Source organism: Lotus japonicus, chromosome 1 (assembly GCF_012489685.1).
Source record: "Lotus japonicus ecotype B-129 chromosome 1, LjGifu_v1.2".
Taxonomy (NCBI): Eukaryota; Viridiplantae; Streptophyta; class Magnoliopsida; order Fabales; family Fabaceae; genus Lotus; species Lotus japonicus.
In genome coordinates, this window is record NC_080041.1 from 47641340 (window position 1) to 47657595 (window position 16256).

The following is a 16256-nucleotide window of genomic DNA, read 5'->3' on the forward strand; positions in this document are numbered from 1 at the left end:
CTACAGGCCTCAACTGCCACGTGGTACAAGCCATATGCATGCCAAACCACTACGATTCAGGACGCGCGCATAACTGCGGCAGGGCGAGGAAACCAAGCGCCACCGCCCACCGTCGCCACAAACCTACTTGTGGACTCAAACAACTGAGGGAGCATAATCACAGTATTAATCTTAAGCATTAGTTACCGAGCCATGTTGGCAATTAATTTTGGTCATTAGGTTCTAGATTTTAGCGCTAGTTAATTTTCTCATGGTCGTCGCCTCAAGCTTTCTTCTTAAAGACACACTCAGCTCTCATGCTTTGAGCTCGGTGTCATGTGGACTTGTGGACTGGGCGAGGCCCCATGGTCCCTCGCCCAGGGGAGCAAGCTCAGGGCGACGCACAGGCCAGAGACTTGGGCCTCTCCCGAAGGCCCAAATGGCCCATTAAGGAAAGTTAGGGGCGCCAAGCCCAACCCCAAATCTATAAATAGGGGACGGTTACCAATTGTAAGGGACTCTTAGCTCATTTGTGAAATAACAAACTTGAAATTTAGTTACTTTCTCTCTCTAAGCGGTTACACTCTTGTTCTCTCTAGATTCTCACATCAGGATCCATACACTCTAGGTATTATACCTCACTTCTATGTTGATGGATAGAACATAACCTTCACTTGGAAACTTTGAAAGTATGGCCGGAGGCGCCTTGCCGTTTTCAAAATTGCCAAAGCAGCCTTTTCGATTTTTTGGTATCGCAATTCTGCGCCTTCCAAGGTATGGCTAACAAAATAAATAATCTTATACTTTTTCCCCTCCTTTTGAAGCAATATTGTGCAAACTGCTTTGTTTGTGACCGCCAAGTAAAGGATCAAAGGAACATCCGGTGTAGGCTTAGATAACACCGGCGGCGTTGCCAATAACTTTTTTAACTCGGTAAAAGCTTGCTCGCATGCTTCTGTCCATTGAAATGTTGAGTTCTTTTTTTGAATTTGAAGAATGGGGCCACTCTATCTCCCGCCATTGGCAAAAAACGAGCTAAGGCTGCCAAACGTCCCGTTAGTCGTTGCACTTCCTTGACATTGGCTGGACTCTTCATTTCCAGAATCGCCTTGCATTTATCTGGATTGACTTCTATTCCTCTTGATGTTATCATGAACCCTAAAAAATTTCCTCCTTGGATCCCAAAGGAACATTTTTCTAGATTCAACTTCATGCTGTATTTTCTTAATTGAGCGAACGCTTCTTTTAGATCTTCATCATGTTCGCCCGCCCTGGTAGATTTGACAATCATATCATCGACATACACTTCCATGTTCCTTCCCACTTGGTTTCCAAAAAATTTGTCCATCAGGCGCTGATAAGTGGCGCCCGCATTTTTCAGGCCAAAATGCATGGTTTTCTAGCAGTAATTAGCCTGGTTGGTCATGAACGCCGTGCTTTCTTCATCTGGGGGATGCATTATGATTTGATTATACCCGGAATAGGCATCCATGAGACTAAGAAGTTCATTTCCAGAAGCCCCGTCTACCAACTTGTCAACATTGGGCAGGGGATAAGAATCTTTTGGACACACTTTGTTAAGACTTGTGTAATCCGTGCACATTCTACACTTCCCATTAGCTTTTTTAACCATCACTACATTGGTGAGCCATGGAGGATACTATACTTCACGAATAAACTAAGCTTTAATAATTTATCGGTTTCTACCTGCACCGCCTTATCCTTTTCGTTACTCATTCGGCGCCTTGTCTGTATGACTGGTTTCGCTCCTGCTCGTCAAGCCAACTTGTGAGTGATTATATTAGGATCAATTCCTGGTACATCATTGATCGTCCAAGCAAATAGATCCAAATTATCACCTAAGAGGGCAATCAACCGTTCCTCTAGATCCTTTGACAAGCTACTACCGATTTTCAATACCTTATTCTTGACTTTTGCGGATTTAGTTTCTTCCAAAGGCTGCGGGCGAAAATCGTCAACGTCGTCTCTTGGGTCCAGTGTAAACCCTTCCTGTGGGAAAATGTCTGTAATTCGATGACTCTCCTTGGCGGCCTTTCTGCCATAGAGAGCCACACTCCTAAGATAGCACTCCCTTGCTGCATTCTGATCCACACGCAAAATTCCAATTTTCCTGTTGCACGCCGGATACTTTATGGTTAAATGTGCGGTTGATATTACAGCACACAACTTGTTAAGAGTATCTTGCCCCAAGAAGGCGTTATAATTTGCCCGACATGCTAATACCAAGTACTTGGCTTGGAATTTTTTGACAAATTCCCCCTCTCCAAAAGCAATTGGGATTTCTACGTAGCCTCGCACATTGACACGATCGCCGGTGAATCCAACCAAAGTTCTTGAGTATGGTTTTAAATCTGATTCTTTTAGACCTAGGCGATTGAATGCATCACCATAAATAATGTCAGCCGAGGATCCCTGGTGCAAAAACACTTTCTTTGTTTTGTAATTGTTGACTCTGATTATTACGACTATCGGATCATTGTCATGTGGGATTACATGAGCAAAATCCTGAGGGGGGAACGTGATCGGTGAGTGATTCAACCAGCATGCTCCTTCATATGCCTCGTGCACTGAGTGCACCGCCGCTACATATCTCTTTCTAGCTTTGCTGGAAATATCGCCACCACCAAATCCTCCTGCGATAGATGCAAATTCACCCACAGGATCGCCTAATTCCTCCACCACTTCCTTGCCTTTTCCTTTATCGCCCTGAGTTGCCTTGGCGGGCTCTTGTGCTGTAGCATCTTTAACAAAATTTGCTAAACGTCCTGCTTTAATCAATCGATCGATCTCTCGCCGCAAGGTCCAGCAGTTGTCCGTGGTGTGTCCTAAACCTTTGTGAAATTCACACCACCTGTTAGTATCGACATTAGATGGTGGTCGCCTAGGCGGTGGTGGGTATTGCACAACATTCGTCTGACCCACAACCCTCAGTATTGTGCTTAAAGGCGCATTTAATTTGGTGAGTGGGGCAGCGTTTGGTGAGGCAGCTGGCTGAGTCGCCTGAGTTGGGCAAACTCCTTGGGAATTCTTGTGCCAAGTGTTGCTTTGGAATCCCAGTTTTGAATTCAGATATGGGTCAGGTCTTGGTTGGCGAGGAATCAAAGCTTGCCTTGCATCTTTTCCCGCCTTGGGCTTTTCTGGTGGAACAGTGACTGGTTGGGTACCTTTTCTCCAATCTTCTCTCTCCTTCTTGTTTTGATCGTTTTGCTCTATCAAAAGAAATTCTTGAACTCTAGCTCGGAGATCTATCATATCACGCGTCGGGCGCCTTGTTAAATCACGATTCAAAGGTCCTGCCCGAAGTCCGTTTTTGAAAGACGCCACACATACATCTGGGCTATCTTCCTCCAGTTGAACAGCCATTTTGCTGAATCGCGCCATGTATGTTTTATGCTTCTCACCCAGTTGTTGATGTATATTGATTAGATCAAATATTCTTGCTTTTGTGATCTTGCTGGCTGAGAACTGAGTTAAGAACTTGGTAGATAAATAAGTGAAATTGTCAAATGAAAAAGGTGGCTGCTTAATAAACCATTGCATCACCATGCCTTGAATGTTGATGGCAACAATCTACATTTCACCTCATCTGTCGCACAGCCAATAACCATTTTGGTGTTAAAGTATCTCAAAATCTCCATGGGATCAAAGTCGCCCGAATAGGCGTCCAATGCCATTGTTTGCAAATGTTCAGGTATTTCAACCGTTGTGACGGCGGGCACGAAAGGTTTGAATTCAACTACATCCTCAGCCTCCAGACGTTGTCCACGCTTGAAATCTCTCATTTGGTTCAAATACTCCACCTAAGCTTGCAAATGTTCATTCTGACGTTGAACATTTTGCAAGGTATCCAACATATGCTTTAAAGCCACTGGCGTGATGCCTGCTATCACCTCTTGTTCTTTCACAGGGTTGCTAGCCTTCAAGTCATCCAGATTTATGTGTACGGGCGTTGTTGCCTGCCGCCGGACACCTGGATCTGACTTAGCCAGTAGATCTGAAGGTTTGCCCGGGGTAGGTTCTATCGCCGGTGACGATTGTGACCGCGCCTGTAAGACCTAGATTTACAGAGCAAGTTAAGTTCCGACTCACGCGTAGAATCAGTGTAAGCGTGACAGGAGTTTGATGTTTGAGAAATATTAATGAAGAAGAAAGTTCAGGAATTGCTTGAGGAATGTTGCGTAGTCGCTGTAGGAATTAGTGCGAGTCGTCTCCACACCTGCCTTATGGCGAGCGTGTCCAGAATAGGCTAATTTTGCTTTTAGAGCAACGTATTAAGTGAGATTTCGAATCCTTGGAAAATTTAAAGGTTCTCTTTATTTTTCCTTCGACCAGTGTTTCATTTCGGAACCTTGGACTGTACGCACGATAGTATTCACTTTTCGGAAGTCCGACGACGCTAATTTCTTTGCTTCGAAACCCTAGATTCAAGCGCTGGATGAAGACTTTTTCTTTTCGGGACTTCTAACGAAGTTTCCGTCCACGTTGCCAGACTTGTTTCGACATTTCCAATCTTTCATCAGAACAAAGTTTAGTCGTCTGACCATCACAGCAAAAAGTAGTTTTTCGGGACAGATTAACTCACACCGCTTTAGGGATTTTAGATATCGTTTTTCCTAAATGTCAGAGATTTGTTTTGAATTTTGGAATTCTGTCGCCATAATCTCTCTTAGAATTCATCGGTGAACGTGCTGCAAAAATCAGAATCGCGAAATTTTCATTTTCCCGCGATTTCACCTGCCTATAAATAGCTCGAAAATTCAAAATATCTCATTTTCTTTCCAAAGAGGGCCGCGAGTTAGGGAGAAGAGAGGGAGAAGATTTTTTCGCCGAAACTCGACCGATCTTCGCGCAGTTCGTTCCTACTTCAAGGTACCAAGGTAACTAGCTTGATTCTTACCTCTGATTACTGTTTCTACTGCGTTTCTTTAGTCGTTTCTGTGCTCAAAGTTTTGAGCTTTTTGTAAAACTGTCCGTTTTTCCTGATTTCTCTGTTGGGTTATCTTCCCTACGTGCCCAAGAGCCTAAAACCTCCGTCAGTATTCGCCGATTGTGATTGAGTTGTCAAGGATCTGAAAAACTGTTTCAAAACCCTTTTTGTCGCACATTTCGAAACTTTACTATCGAAAAGTCGTAATCGGACTTCGTGCCTTTAGGATTAGTTGTCACGGATATCGTAAGGATCATTGTTGTCAAATTTGTTTTCCGAACTAATAACTTTGAGGTTTTGAGCTTTTATTTTGGACCAAAACGCCCCTGAATAGCCGTATTTCGATCCGATCGTCCGAAAATTTTTCCGACAGTTTCTTTGCCTTAGTTTTACCCTAAAACTACCTTGTAAACAGATTTGATCGAAGAAAAAGAGTCGGAGCTCTTTTTCCTTTGTGGCCGAGAGCTTGTAGTGAGGGGTGGGGAGTTTTTCGTTTTCGAAAACTTGTCTTTTCGTATCCGATTGTTGTATTTTGAAGCTTTAATGATTTGTCTATCGTTTATGAGTTGTATTGCGATCGAACTAATCGATTTTGTTTGGATTTTGCTTTGTTTTTCTCCGAGGTTCAGTTGAAGGAACTTTGGGAGTTTCAGAGCATTTGTGTGAAGGAGATTTAGATCACGAGGTTGGAGCAGCTCGAGGTTAGGGCAACTTACTATTAGCTATGACTGCATGATAGGCGTCGATGAATTCGACTTATGCTTTACTTTGATGTTGATTATGATGATGAGTTGACGTTATGATGTTTTCCATAACTTGTGATATTGTGATATTGTTGAATTGTGCGTTGTAAGACCTGGATTTTCAGAACAAGATAATTTCCGACTCATGCGTAGAATCAGTGTAAGCGTGACAGGAGTTTGATATTTGAGAAAGATTAATGAAGAAGAAAGTTCAGGAATTGCTTGAGGAATGTTGCGTAGTCGCTGTAGGAATTAGTGCGAGTCGTCTGCACACCTGCCTTATGGCGACCGTGTCCAGAATAGGCTAATTTCGTTTTAGAGCAACGTTTTAAGTGAGATTTCGAATCCTTGGAAAATTTAAAGATTCTCTTTATTTTTCCTTCGACCAACGTTTCATTTCGGAACCCTGGACTGTACGCACGATAGTATTTACTTTTCAGAAGTCCGACGACGCTAATTTCTTTGCTTCGAAACCCTAGATTCGATCACTGGATGAAGACTTTTTCTATTCGGGACTTCTAACGAAGTTTCCATTCGCGTTGCCAGATTTGTTTCGACATTTCCAATCTTTCTTCAGAAGGAAGTTTTCTCATCCGACATCAATTGCAAAAAGTAGTTTTGCGGTATATTTTGAAGCATACTGCGTTCAAGCCATTTTCTCACTTAAATGAACCTGATGCAAGTATCGCCCTTTCTTGGATCGATACTTAGATTAATTGCATAATATGACAACGTCATATTTGTTCTAATTGTCTAACAATTATTCTTTAGCTCTGTTTCTACTCATTTCTTGGTGCATGAATCATTTTATTTTGCTCAAAGTGATTCAAATTTATATTTTATCATTTCATAGAGTTCCTCATAATTTTTGATATAATAATATATCACTCTTATATTTTTCTCTTAACTCTATGAGTTAAATCATTCGGTGTCCAAATCAATTAGTACCGGTTTTATAAATATCTTCTCAAAATATCTTCCCTAAATATCTAATAATCCATCCTCATCCTCTGTGACTCACGTTCACTCCCTCCTTTTTTTTCATTGTCACGTTTCTTCCTCTCTAGCAGAAGACCCATTTTCTTTCTTTCCTCCACTTCTACTTCTCCATACTACTCTCTCATTCTCTCCTTTACGTTCCCCTGCAGCACCACCGCACCATGTTTCCTTTCTTCTTCCAATAGCACCAAGAGACCACCTCCATCTTCTTCATTTCTTCTTCTTGCCACGGTCCCATTCGTTCCCTTGGCAGTACCCCACGCACACACATGTTCTTCTCACACTAATCACCATATCCTTTCTCTTGAATAGCAGCCACGTGAGCTCCTTGTTTCCTTGACCATGAAATAAGCCCATCCTCATCACCAACACCTTGAAAGCCATCATTCAGCTTCACCCTCATCATTTTTGCTGGCCTCAACGAGGCACCACAACTCTTTCTGAGATCTTTTTATGGTAAATCCCCTTCTCTTTTGTTTGATCATGCCAAGAATTTAGTGAACCATGATTTTTGTTTACAAAAAGGTTGAGTTTTTATATTTGTAAAATTTTTAATTGGAGCTTTTTTCAAAGTGCTTTTACAAATGTTATTCCCCATCATCGGATCTATGGATTTCACCATTTAGTTTTCTTAAAAGTTGTTATTTTTTAGTTAAGAGATTTTGGGATTTTAAGAGCTTTAATTTAAGTCTTGATTAGTTGTGTTTAAATGTTAAAAATGGATTTGGAAGTGATTTGGGGAAAAAGGTGAATTTATACATAGTTATGTAGGTGTGGCCGAGCCTATGGCATGTGTTTTGGGTTTGGAAAATCAATTCTGAAACTTGTTTTTGTTTAGTGAAAATCATAAGTTAAGTTGAGGACTAAAAGTTTATTGTGGGAAAACTTTAGGATTAAAGCACAAGAGGCTGAGAAGTTTTGGGTTAAACCGGAGTTTTAAAAGTCTTGGGGTTTGTTTGATAAATTTATTAAAGATTGAGGGTTGAAAAAGAACTTACTTTTATGTGAGGACCTTTTCGTGATTATGTGCTTATCAAGGGACTAGGGTTAAATTATTTAAAATTTGAGGAGTTGTTTGCGAAATGTGTTTTTTTAAGGACATTTCTTTAAAACACAAATATTTTATCTTTGGACTTTAGTCCTTGAAACATAAAGTTTGTGCATTTAGCCTAAGTGAGCTAGAATGATTGACTAAGTTTGTTCTGGAACTTTAGATGTGACTTTAGAGGCTAAGGTTTAGTATGTGAACTTGTGAAGGGTACGAAGGACGGAAGCGCTGGACGACGAAGCCAAAGAACAAACGGAAGTGAGCCAACACGGGAAAGCAAAGATATGACTGGATTTGATTTGAGTCGCAACTTAGTAAGGAAAGCTCCTAAGGTTAGGGCAACTTACTATTAGCTATGATTGCATGATAGGCGTCGATAAATTCGACTTATGCTTTATTTGATGTTGTTTATGATGATGAGTTGATGTTATGATGCTTTTCCATAACTTGTGATATTGTGATATTGTTGGATGGTGCATTTTGACGCGACTTCGGAGTGGAGATTCATTGATCTGGTGATCTTTGATATTTCGGGTTGGATGAACAACCCTAGGCAAGTTCAAATGTGGGGTTTGAGACTTAGCCATTTGTTGGGATTCGTTTGAATACTTAGACTTTCCCCGGGAAACTTCTTTTGGCGGGTTTTTGGAAACTTAGAAAGATTAGAATTTCGAAAACTAGAGACTTTGGGAGACTTAGACTTTGAGAAATAAACTCATAACCTGACTAATCCAATTCGAAACGTTTTTACTAAACGAATAATCATAGGAGAACTAAAGGGGAAAATAATTGCGAAATACGGGGAAAAGTCGACTTTTGTTGTGGGTTTGGAGAGTTATTGGAATTGGGGAAAGCCACTAAGGTGAGCTATGGTGATGATTGAAAGTCACCGAGTACTCTAGTACTCTTGGGGTTTGTTATTCGAGTTGTGTTGTATTGACCGACACTGACTCTGGTTTTAATTTTGGGTTTTGTTGTGGGAGTTGTGTTGTATTGACCGACACTAATCCCTTGGGTTATCTTGTTGTTTGGGCTGTGTTGTATTGACCGACACTAGACCCTTGTGTATTCTTGTTGGTGGAGTTGTGTTGTATTGACCGACACTTACTCCGAGTTGTGTTGTATTGACCGACACTAACTCTTGGGTTTGTTGTGAGTTTGGGTTTGAGCTAAACACTTATGTGGTGAGGACGATTCGATGTTTGGCTAACCATATTGCATCAATCGGGTGAATAACGGGAATGGTTCACCTGTGCATCTCATGGTGAATAACGGGAATGGTACACTTTGCATTAATGATGAATAACGGGAATGGTTCATCATATGGTGAATAACGGGAAAGGTTCACCAAGGATGAATAACGGGAATGGTTCATCCAGGATGAATAACGGGAATGGTTCATCCATAGTGAAGAACGGGAGTGCTTCACTTGTAGCGAACTGGAACGCGTCACAAATCCGGATCATATTGTGCATTTCACGCATACATTCATCCTGACTTGAATTGTGTGCTGTTTGTTTATTGAAGCATTGTTAGAGCCATAACATGCTAGGATTGTTTATATATATATATATATATATATCAACATATATATCTATACCCCATATCACATGTTGAGTGTATATCTACTTATTTCCGTGAGCTGACCCTAGCGCCTTGGCTTTGGTTGCATGTTTGTGTTTGGGCGGTCGGCCTGCTGCCAGATGTCGATGGCCGACTGGTTTTCGATGGTCTCTCCCTCGGGGGGGGGGGGATCAGGTTTGAGTTGGAGGACCGTACTGGCGTGGAAGTCTGACGAAAGGAGTTTTACGACGCATGGAGCTGAGCTTCAACTTGCTGTCTTCAGTTCGCTGTGGACTCGGTTATGTGAGCAGTACTGGGAGGGTAGGTTCAGGCAGGCGTCATATTTTGTGTAGAGCTCTGATTCGTCTTACTTTTGGGACAGGGTAGGTTCCCGACGCATGACTTTTCGTGTGGTTCTCTTATTGAGGGATCACAGTGAGTTAGTCGGACTGTAGGGGTTTTGCTTAGGCCATTTTGAGGCCGACTTTCTTCTAGTGGGTTGTAATTATAAACTTTCTTACTCACACTTCTGGGTCTGTATTTATTTGCCTACGGGCACACTACTTTGGAGTCACTGCGAGTGCGCGTGACATGGGAGTGCAGCTGAGGCTGTACATGTGTATATATTTGTATATCGGTTAGTTTAGTTGTTGGGTTTTGTCTTTATTTCTTTATCGCTTTTATTTAAAGGAATCAATCGAAAAAAAAATTACCTGTTTTCCGCGTAAAGTTTATTTCTTTGGTTACTAAAGTGACACCTGGAAATCGGGGTGTTACATGCGTTTTGACGCGACCTCGGAGTGGGGAACCTTTGAACTGATTGAAGTTGGTATTTCGGGTTGGATGAACAACCCTAGGCAATTTCAATTGTGGGGTTTGAGACTTAGCCATTCGTTGGAATACTTAGACTTTCCCCGGGAAACTTCTTTTGTAGGGTTTTTAGAAAATTAGAATGATTAGAATTTCGAAAACTAAAGACTTGGGAAACTTAGACTTTGAGAAATAAACTCATAACTTGACTAATTCGAATTGAAACAAGTTTTATTAACGTTTAAGCATAGGAAAACTGAAGGGGAAAATATTTACGAAAGACAGGGAAAAGTCGACTTTTGTTGTGGGTTTTGGATTTGGGGAAATCCACTGAGGTGAGCTACGGTGATGATTGAAAGTCACCGAGTACTTTAAGTACTCTTGTTGTTGGGGTTGTGTTGTATTGACCGACACTAAACCCTTGTGTACTCTTGTTGTTGGGGTTGTGTTTTATTGACCGACACTAAACCCTTGTGTACTCTTGTTGTTGGGGTTGTGTTGTATTGACCGACACTAAACCCTTGGGTTCTTTTGTTGTTGGAGTTGTGTTGTATTGACCGACACTAACTCCGAGTTGTGTTGTATTGACCGACACTAACTCTTGGGTTTGTCTTGATATTGGGTTTGAGCTAAACGCTTGTGTTGTGAGGACGATTCAATGTTTTGCTAACCATATTGCATCATGCATTATATGGTGAATAACAGGAATGGTTCACCATTGCATCATTTGGTGAATAACGGGAATGGTTCACCAATGCATTATTGATGAATAACCGGAATGGTTCATCATACGGTGAATAACGGGAATGGTTCACCAAGAGTGAAGAACGGGAATGCTTCACTAGTGAAGAACGGGAATGCTTCACTTGTGGCGAACGGGAACGCGTCACAAATATCCGGATCATATTGATTGCATTTCATGCATACATTCACTCTGACTGGAATTGTGTGCTATTTGATTTATTGAAGCATGGTTAGAGCCAATAACATGCTAGGATTGCTTATATATATATATATATATATATATATATATATATATATATATATATATATATCAACATATATATCTATACCCCATATCACATGGTCATTGTATATCTACTTATTTCCGTGAGTTGACCCTAGCGCTTTGGCTTTGGTTTCATGTTTGTGTTTGGGCGGTCGGCCTGCTGCCAGATGTCGACGGTGGATTAGGTTTCGATGGTCTCTCCCTCGGGGGGGATCAGGTTTGAGTGGAGGACCGTACTGACGAGCGTGGACGTCTGACGGAGGGAGTTCTACAACGCATGGAGCTGAGCTTCAACTTGCCAACTTCAGTTCGCTGTGGACTCGGTTATGTGAGCAGTTATGGGTGGGTAGGTTTAGGCAGGCGTCATATTTTGTGTAGAGCTCTGATTCGTCTTACTTTTGGGACAGGGTAGGTTCCCGACGCATGGCTTTTCGTGTGGTTCTTTTATTGAGGGATCACAGTGAGTCTGTCGGACTGTAGGGGTCTTTGCTTAGGCCATTTTGAGGCCGACTTTCTCTTAGTGGATTGTACTTATAACTTTCTCACTCACACTTCTGGTTCTGTATATATTTGCCTGCGGGCACACTACTTTGGAGTCACTGCGAGTGCGCGTGACGGGAGAGTGCAACTGAGGCTGTACATGTGTATATATTTGTATATTGGTTAGTTAGTGTTGGGTTATGTCTTTATTTTCTATCGCTTTATTTTAAAGGAATCAAACAAAAAAAAATTACCTGTTTTCCGCGTAAAGTTTATTTTTGGTTACTAAAGTGACACCCGGAAATCGGGGTGTTACATTGTGGTATCAGAGCTTAGTCGAGTCTTTCGGGAGTCTTTGGGGAATAGGTCTTTTGTGCTAGGTTGTGTGACTCTGCAAAGAGTGAAAATTGATTGTCTGCAGAACGATTTTTCGTTCTAATTGATTGCATTGTTACTTAATCATATGGAATAGTTTTGGTGCTATCATACGATTAGGACTAACAGTTTTCTTGGGGGTAACAGACGATGGTGAACACGCATCAACTAGCAGAGATGATGGCCACTATGGCTCAGGGAATGACTAACCAAGCGAATGACAATGCTTTGAGGCGTGTTGCGGAGGAAGCGCGTGATCAACACCAGCGTCAGAGGGAGGCGACTCTGGATCAGAACAAGGGTTTGAATGATTTTAGGAGACATGATCCACCTAAGTTTTCGAGAGGTACTGACCCGGACAAAGCGGATCTTTGGATTGAGGAAATAGAGAAGATCTTTGGTGTGTTACAGACTGCTGAGGGAGCCAAGGTGGGAATGGCAACCTTTCTGCTGTTGGGAGATGCCGAGTACTGGTGGAGGGGAGCCAGAGGGATAATGGAAGCAAATCATGTTGAGGTGAACTGGAATTCATTTCGAACTGCTTTTCTCAAGAAGTATTTTCCTGACAGTGCTCGTGACGAGCGTGAATCACAGTTTCTGACTCTTAGACAAGGGAGCATGACCATTCCGGAATATGCTGCTAAGTTGGAGTCTCTGGCAAAACATTTTCGATTTTTCCGTGACCAAGTTGATGAGCCCTACATGTGCAAGCGCTTTGTGAGGGGACTGAGAGCAGACATTGAGGACTCAGTGAGACCGTTGGGGATCATGAGATTCCAGGCATTGGTTGAGAAAGCAACAGAGGTGGAATTGATGAAGAATAGAAGACTGAACAGGGTTGGAACAGGAGGACCAGTGAGGTCGACAACACAGAATTTTCAGGGAAGGGGAAGGTTTCAGGCGAGGAAGCCGTATCAACGTCCTGCGGGGAGAGGGTTTACCCCGGGATCTTACAAGCCGATGGCTGCTGCTGCTACCTCTGGAGGGTCGGGAAGCCGTACCCCAAACCGTGAGGTGACTTGTTTCCGATGTGGAGGGATCGGACACTATGCAAACAATTGCACGAAGCCACCAAGATGCTACAACTGCAATAAATCTGGGCATCTGGCTATGGATTGCAAGGCACCAAAGGCTGAACCATCTGTGAATGCTGTTAGTGGGAAGCGCCCAGTGGCGAAGGGAAGAGTGTATACCATGGATGGTGAAGAGGCTGAAGGAGCGGATGGATTGATCAGAGGGGAATGTGAAATTGACGGTAATCTTCTAACTGTACTCTTTGATTCTGGTGCAACTCATTCTTTTGTCTCTAAGGATTGCGTATCAAGACTGCATCTGCCTATTACTACTTTGAGTTTTGATCGTATGGTAACTACACCTGCTAGGACCCTAATTGCTAATGTCGCATGCATGCACTGTTCAGTAGTATATAGAGATAGAACTTTTCATGCCAATCTAGTATATCTACCCCTTAAAAACCTAGATGTAATCCTAGGGATGGATTGGTTATCCCACTACCATTGTCTTTTGGACTGTAGTCGAAAGAAAGTGGTGTTCCCAGACTCGGATCTTTTCGAGTATCTTTCTATTAACCACATTAGTGCATCGTTGAGCGAGGGCACTCAGAAGTACTTTTCATTGCTAAGTCTGGAGGGGAAGAAGGAATCGGATATTCATGGTATTCCGGTGGTTCGAGACTTTGCGGATGTTTTTCCTGGAGATGTACCTGGATTACCGCCTGTGCGCGATGTTGAGTTTGTGATCGACATTGTACGCGGAACCGGACTGATTTCGATTGCACCTTACCGTATGGCACCTGCGGAGTTAGTAGAGTTGAAATCTCAGTTAGAGGATCTTTCGGCAAAAGGATTCATTCGACCAAGTGTTTCACCGTGGGGAGCACCAGTGCTTTTAGTTAAGAAGAAAGACGGAAGATCGAGTTGTGTGTGGATTATCGACAACTGAACAAGGCGACGATCAAGAACCGATACCCGTTGCCGAGGATAGATGATTTGATGGATCAATTACGAGGGGCTGTCGTATTTTCCAAGGTAGACTTGAAGTCAGGCTATCATCAGATCAGGGTGAAGACTGAGGATATACCATAGACTGCATTCAGAACACGTTACGGACACTACGAGTACCTAGTGATTCCGTTTGGAGGGACAAATGCACCTGATGTTTTCATGGATTACATGAACCGCACCTTTCATGAGTTCCTAGATCGGTTTGTGGTGGTGTTTATTGATGACATATTGATATATTCGAAGGACGCAAAGGAACATGAAGGACATTTGCGCCAAGTTTTACAAGTGTTGAGAGAGAAAAAGCTGTATGCGAACCCTTCCAAGTGTGAATTCTGGCTGGAGGAAGTCAATTTCTTAGGCCATGTTATCTCAAAGGAGGGCATAGCTGTGGATCCAGCGAAAGTGGAGACTGTTTTGGTTTGGGAGCAACCGAAGACAGTGACAGAAATCAGAAGTTTTGTGGGTTTGGCTGGATATTATAGACGCTTCATTGAGGGATTTGCCAAGATTGTTGGACCTTTGACTCAACTGACGACGAAGGATAAACCTTTTGCATGGACTCAGGCGTGTGAATCAAGTTTTCAGACACTGAAGGAACGTTTAACGACGTCACCTGTGCTTATTTTGCCACAACCGGAGGAACCGTATGAGGTCTACTGTGATGCTTCGTATCAAGGGTGGGATGTGTGCTGATGCAACATCGAAAAGTGGTGGCTTATGCTTCGAGATAGTTGAAGACTCACGAGAGGAACTACCCGACTCACGATTTGGAGTTAGCTGCCATTGTGTTTTCGCTGAAAATCTGGAGGCATTATCTCTATGGTTGTACTTTCACGATATTTAGCGATCACAAGAGCCTTAAATACCTGTTCGATCAGAAGGAGCTGAACATGAGGCAACGAAGATGGATGGAGTTTATCAAAGACTATGAGTTTACGTTGCAATATCACCCTGGGAAGGCGAATGTAGTTGCTGATGCTTTGAGTAGAAAAATGCATGTCTCGTCGATGATGGTTAAAGAGCTGGAGTTACTGGAACAATTTCGAGATATGAGTTTGGGTGTGACACCGTCGGAGGGAAAGTTGAAGTTCGGTATGATCAGAATTGCCAGTGGACTGATGGAAGAGATTAGAGAGCAACAATTGCAAGATGAGTTTCTGCTGGAGAAGAGGAACTTAGTAATTCAAGGGAAGGACCCGGAATTCAAGATCGGAACTGACAATATCTTAAGATGCAAGGACAGAGTTTGTGTACCCAATAATCCAGAATTGAGAAGGCTAATCATGGATGAAGGGCACAAGAGCAAATGGAGCATTCATCCTGGTATGACAAAGATGTATCAAGATTTGAAATTGAATTTCTGGTGGCCGGGAATGAAGAAACAAGTGGCCGAGTACGTAGCTGCATGTTTGACTTGTCAGAAGGCGAAGGTAGAGCATCAAAGATCTGCTGGTATGCTACAGAGTTTAGACGTGCCAGAGTGGAAATGGGATAGTATATCCATGGATTTTGTGGTAGTTTTGCCAAGAACACAGAAGAGACACAATTCGATTTGGGTGATTGTGGATCGTTTGACCAAGTCAGCGCATTTTCTACCAGTGAGAACTACCTACAATGTAGAAAAGTTGGCTGAAATTTATGTGGCGAAGATTGTGAGACTACACGGAGTGCCGACGAGTATTGTGTCTGATCGGGATCCAAAGTTTACTTCGCACTTTTGGGGAGCTCTTTATGATGCGTTAGGAACTAAGCTGAGGTTGAGTTCGGCGTATCATCCACAAACTGATGGGCAAACAGAGAGAACTATTCAGTCGCTAGAAGATCTACTACGGGCTTGTGTGTTAGATAACAGAGGAAGCTGGGATGATCTTCTGCCATTGATTGAATTCACATACAACAATAGTTTTCATGCGAGCATTGGGATGGCACCGTATGAAGCTTTGTATGGTCGAAAGTGTAGGACACCGTTGTGTTGGTATCAAGATGGGGAGAGTTTGTTGATTGGGCCAGAATTGCTGCAACAGACGACTGAGAGGGTTAAGCAGATCAGAGAAAAGATGAGAGCTTCACAGAGCAGACAGAAGAGTTATGCTGATCAGAGACGTAGGACCCTAGAGTTTGAGGAGGGCGACCATGTGTTTCTACGAGTTACTCAGACTACGAGGGTTGGACGAGCTATTAAGTCAAGGAAGCTCACGCCAAAGTTTATTGGGCCTTATCAAATCACTCGACGTGTTGGAGCAGTTGCGTATCAGATTGCACTACCACCATTTCTTTC

The 16256-nt window shown here is 42.6% G+C and overlaps 1 protein-coding gene and 1 long non-coding RNA gene across 3 annotated transcripts; one reads left to right on the forward strand and one right to left on the reverse strand.

Annotated features, from left to right (window-relative positions):
* Nucleotides 1–1755: 1755 nt before the first annotated feature.
* On the reverse strand, nucleotides 1756–3381 carry LOC130737165 (uncharacterized). Its single transcript, XM_057588932.1, has one exon. It carries the CDS (start codon nucleotides 3379–3381, stop codon nucleotides 1756–1758), a length of 1626 nt encoding a protein of 541 aa, XP_057444915.1.
* Nucleotides 3382–6727: 3346 nt separating this feature from the next.
* Nucleotides 6728–11793, forward strand: LOC130731872 (uncharacterized). 2 transcript variants are annotated; one of them, XR_009016864.1, is made up of 3 exons: nucleotides 6728–7125; nucleotides 7927–8049; nucleotides 11267–11793. It is a non-coding gene; the product is annotated as an uncharacterized LOC130731872 (long non-coding RNA). The 2 variants fall into 2 exon arrangements; XR_009016863.1 differs by lacking the exon at nucleotides 11267–11793 and adding an exon at nucleotides 9421–10121.
* The last annotated feature ends 4463 nt before the right edge of the window (nucleotides 11794–16256 follow it).

Coding starts and splice junctions, on each gene's coding strand:
- LOC130737165 (XM_057588932.1), bottom strand. CDS start 3,381: ATGGCGCGATTCAGCAAAATGGCTGTTCAACTGGAGGAAGATAGCCCA.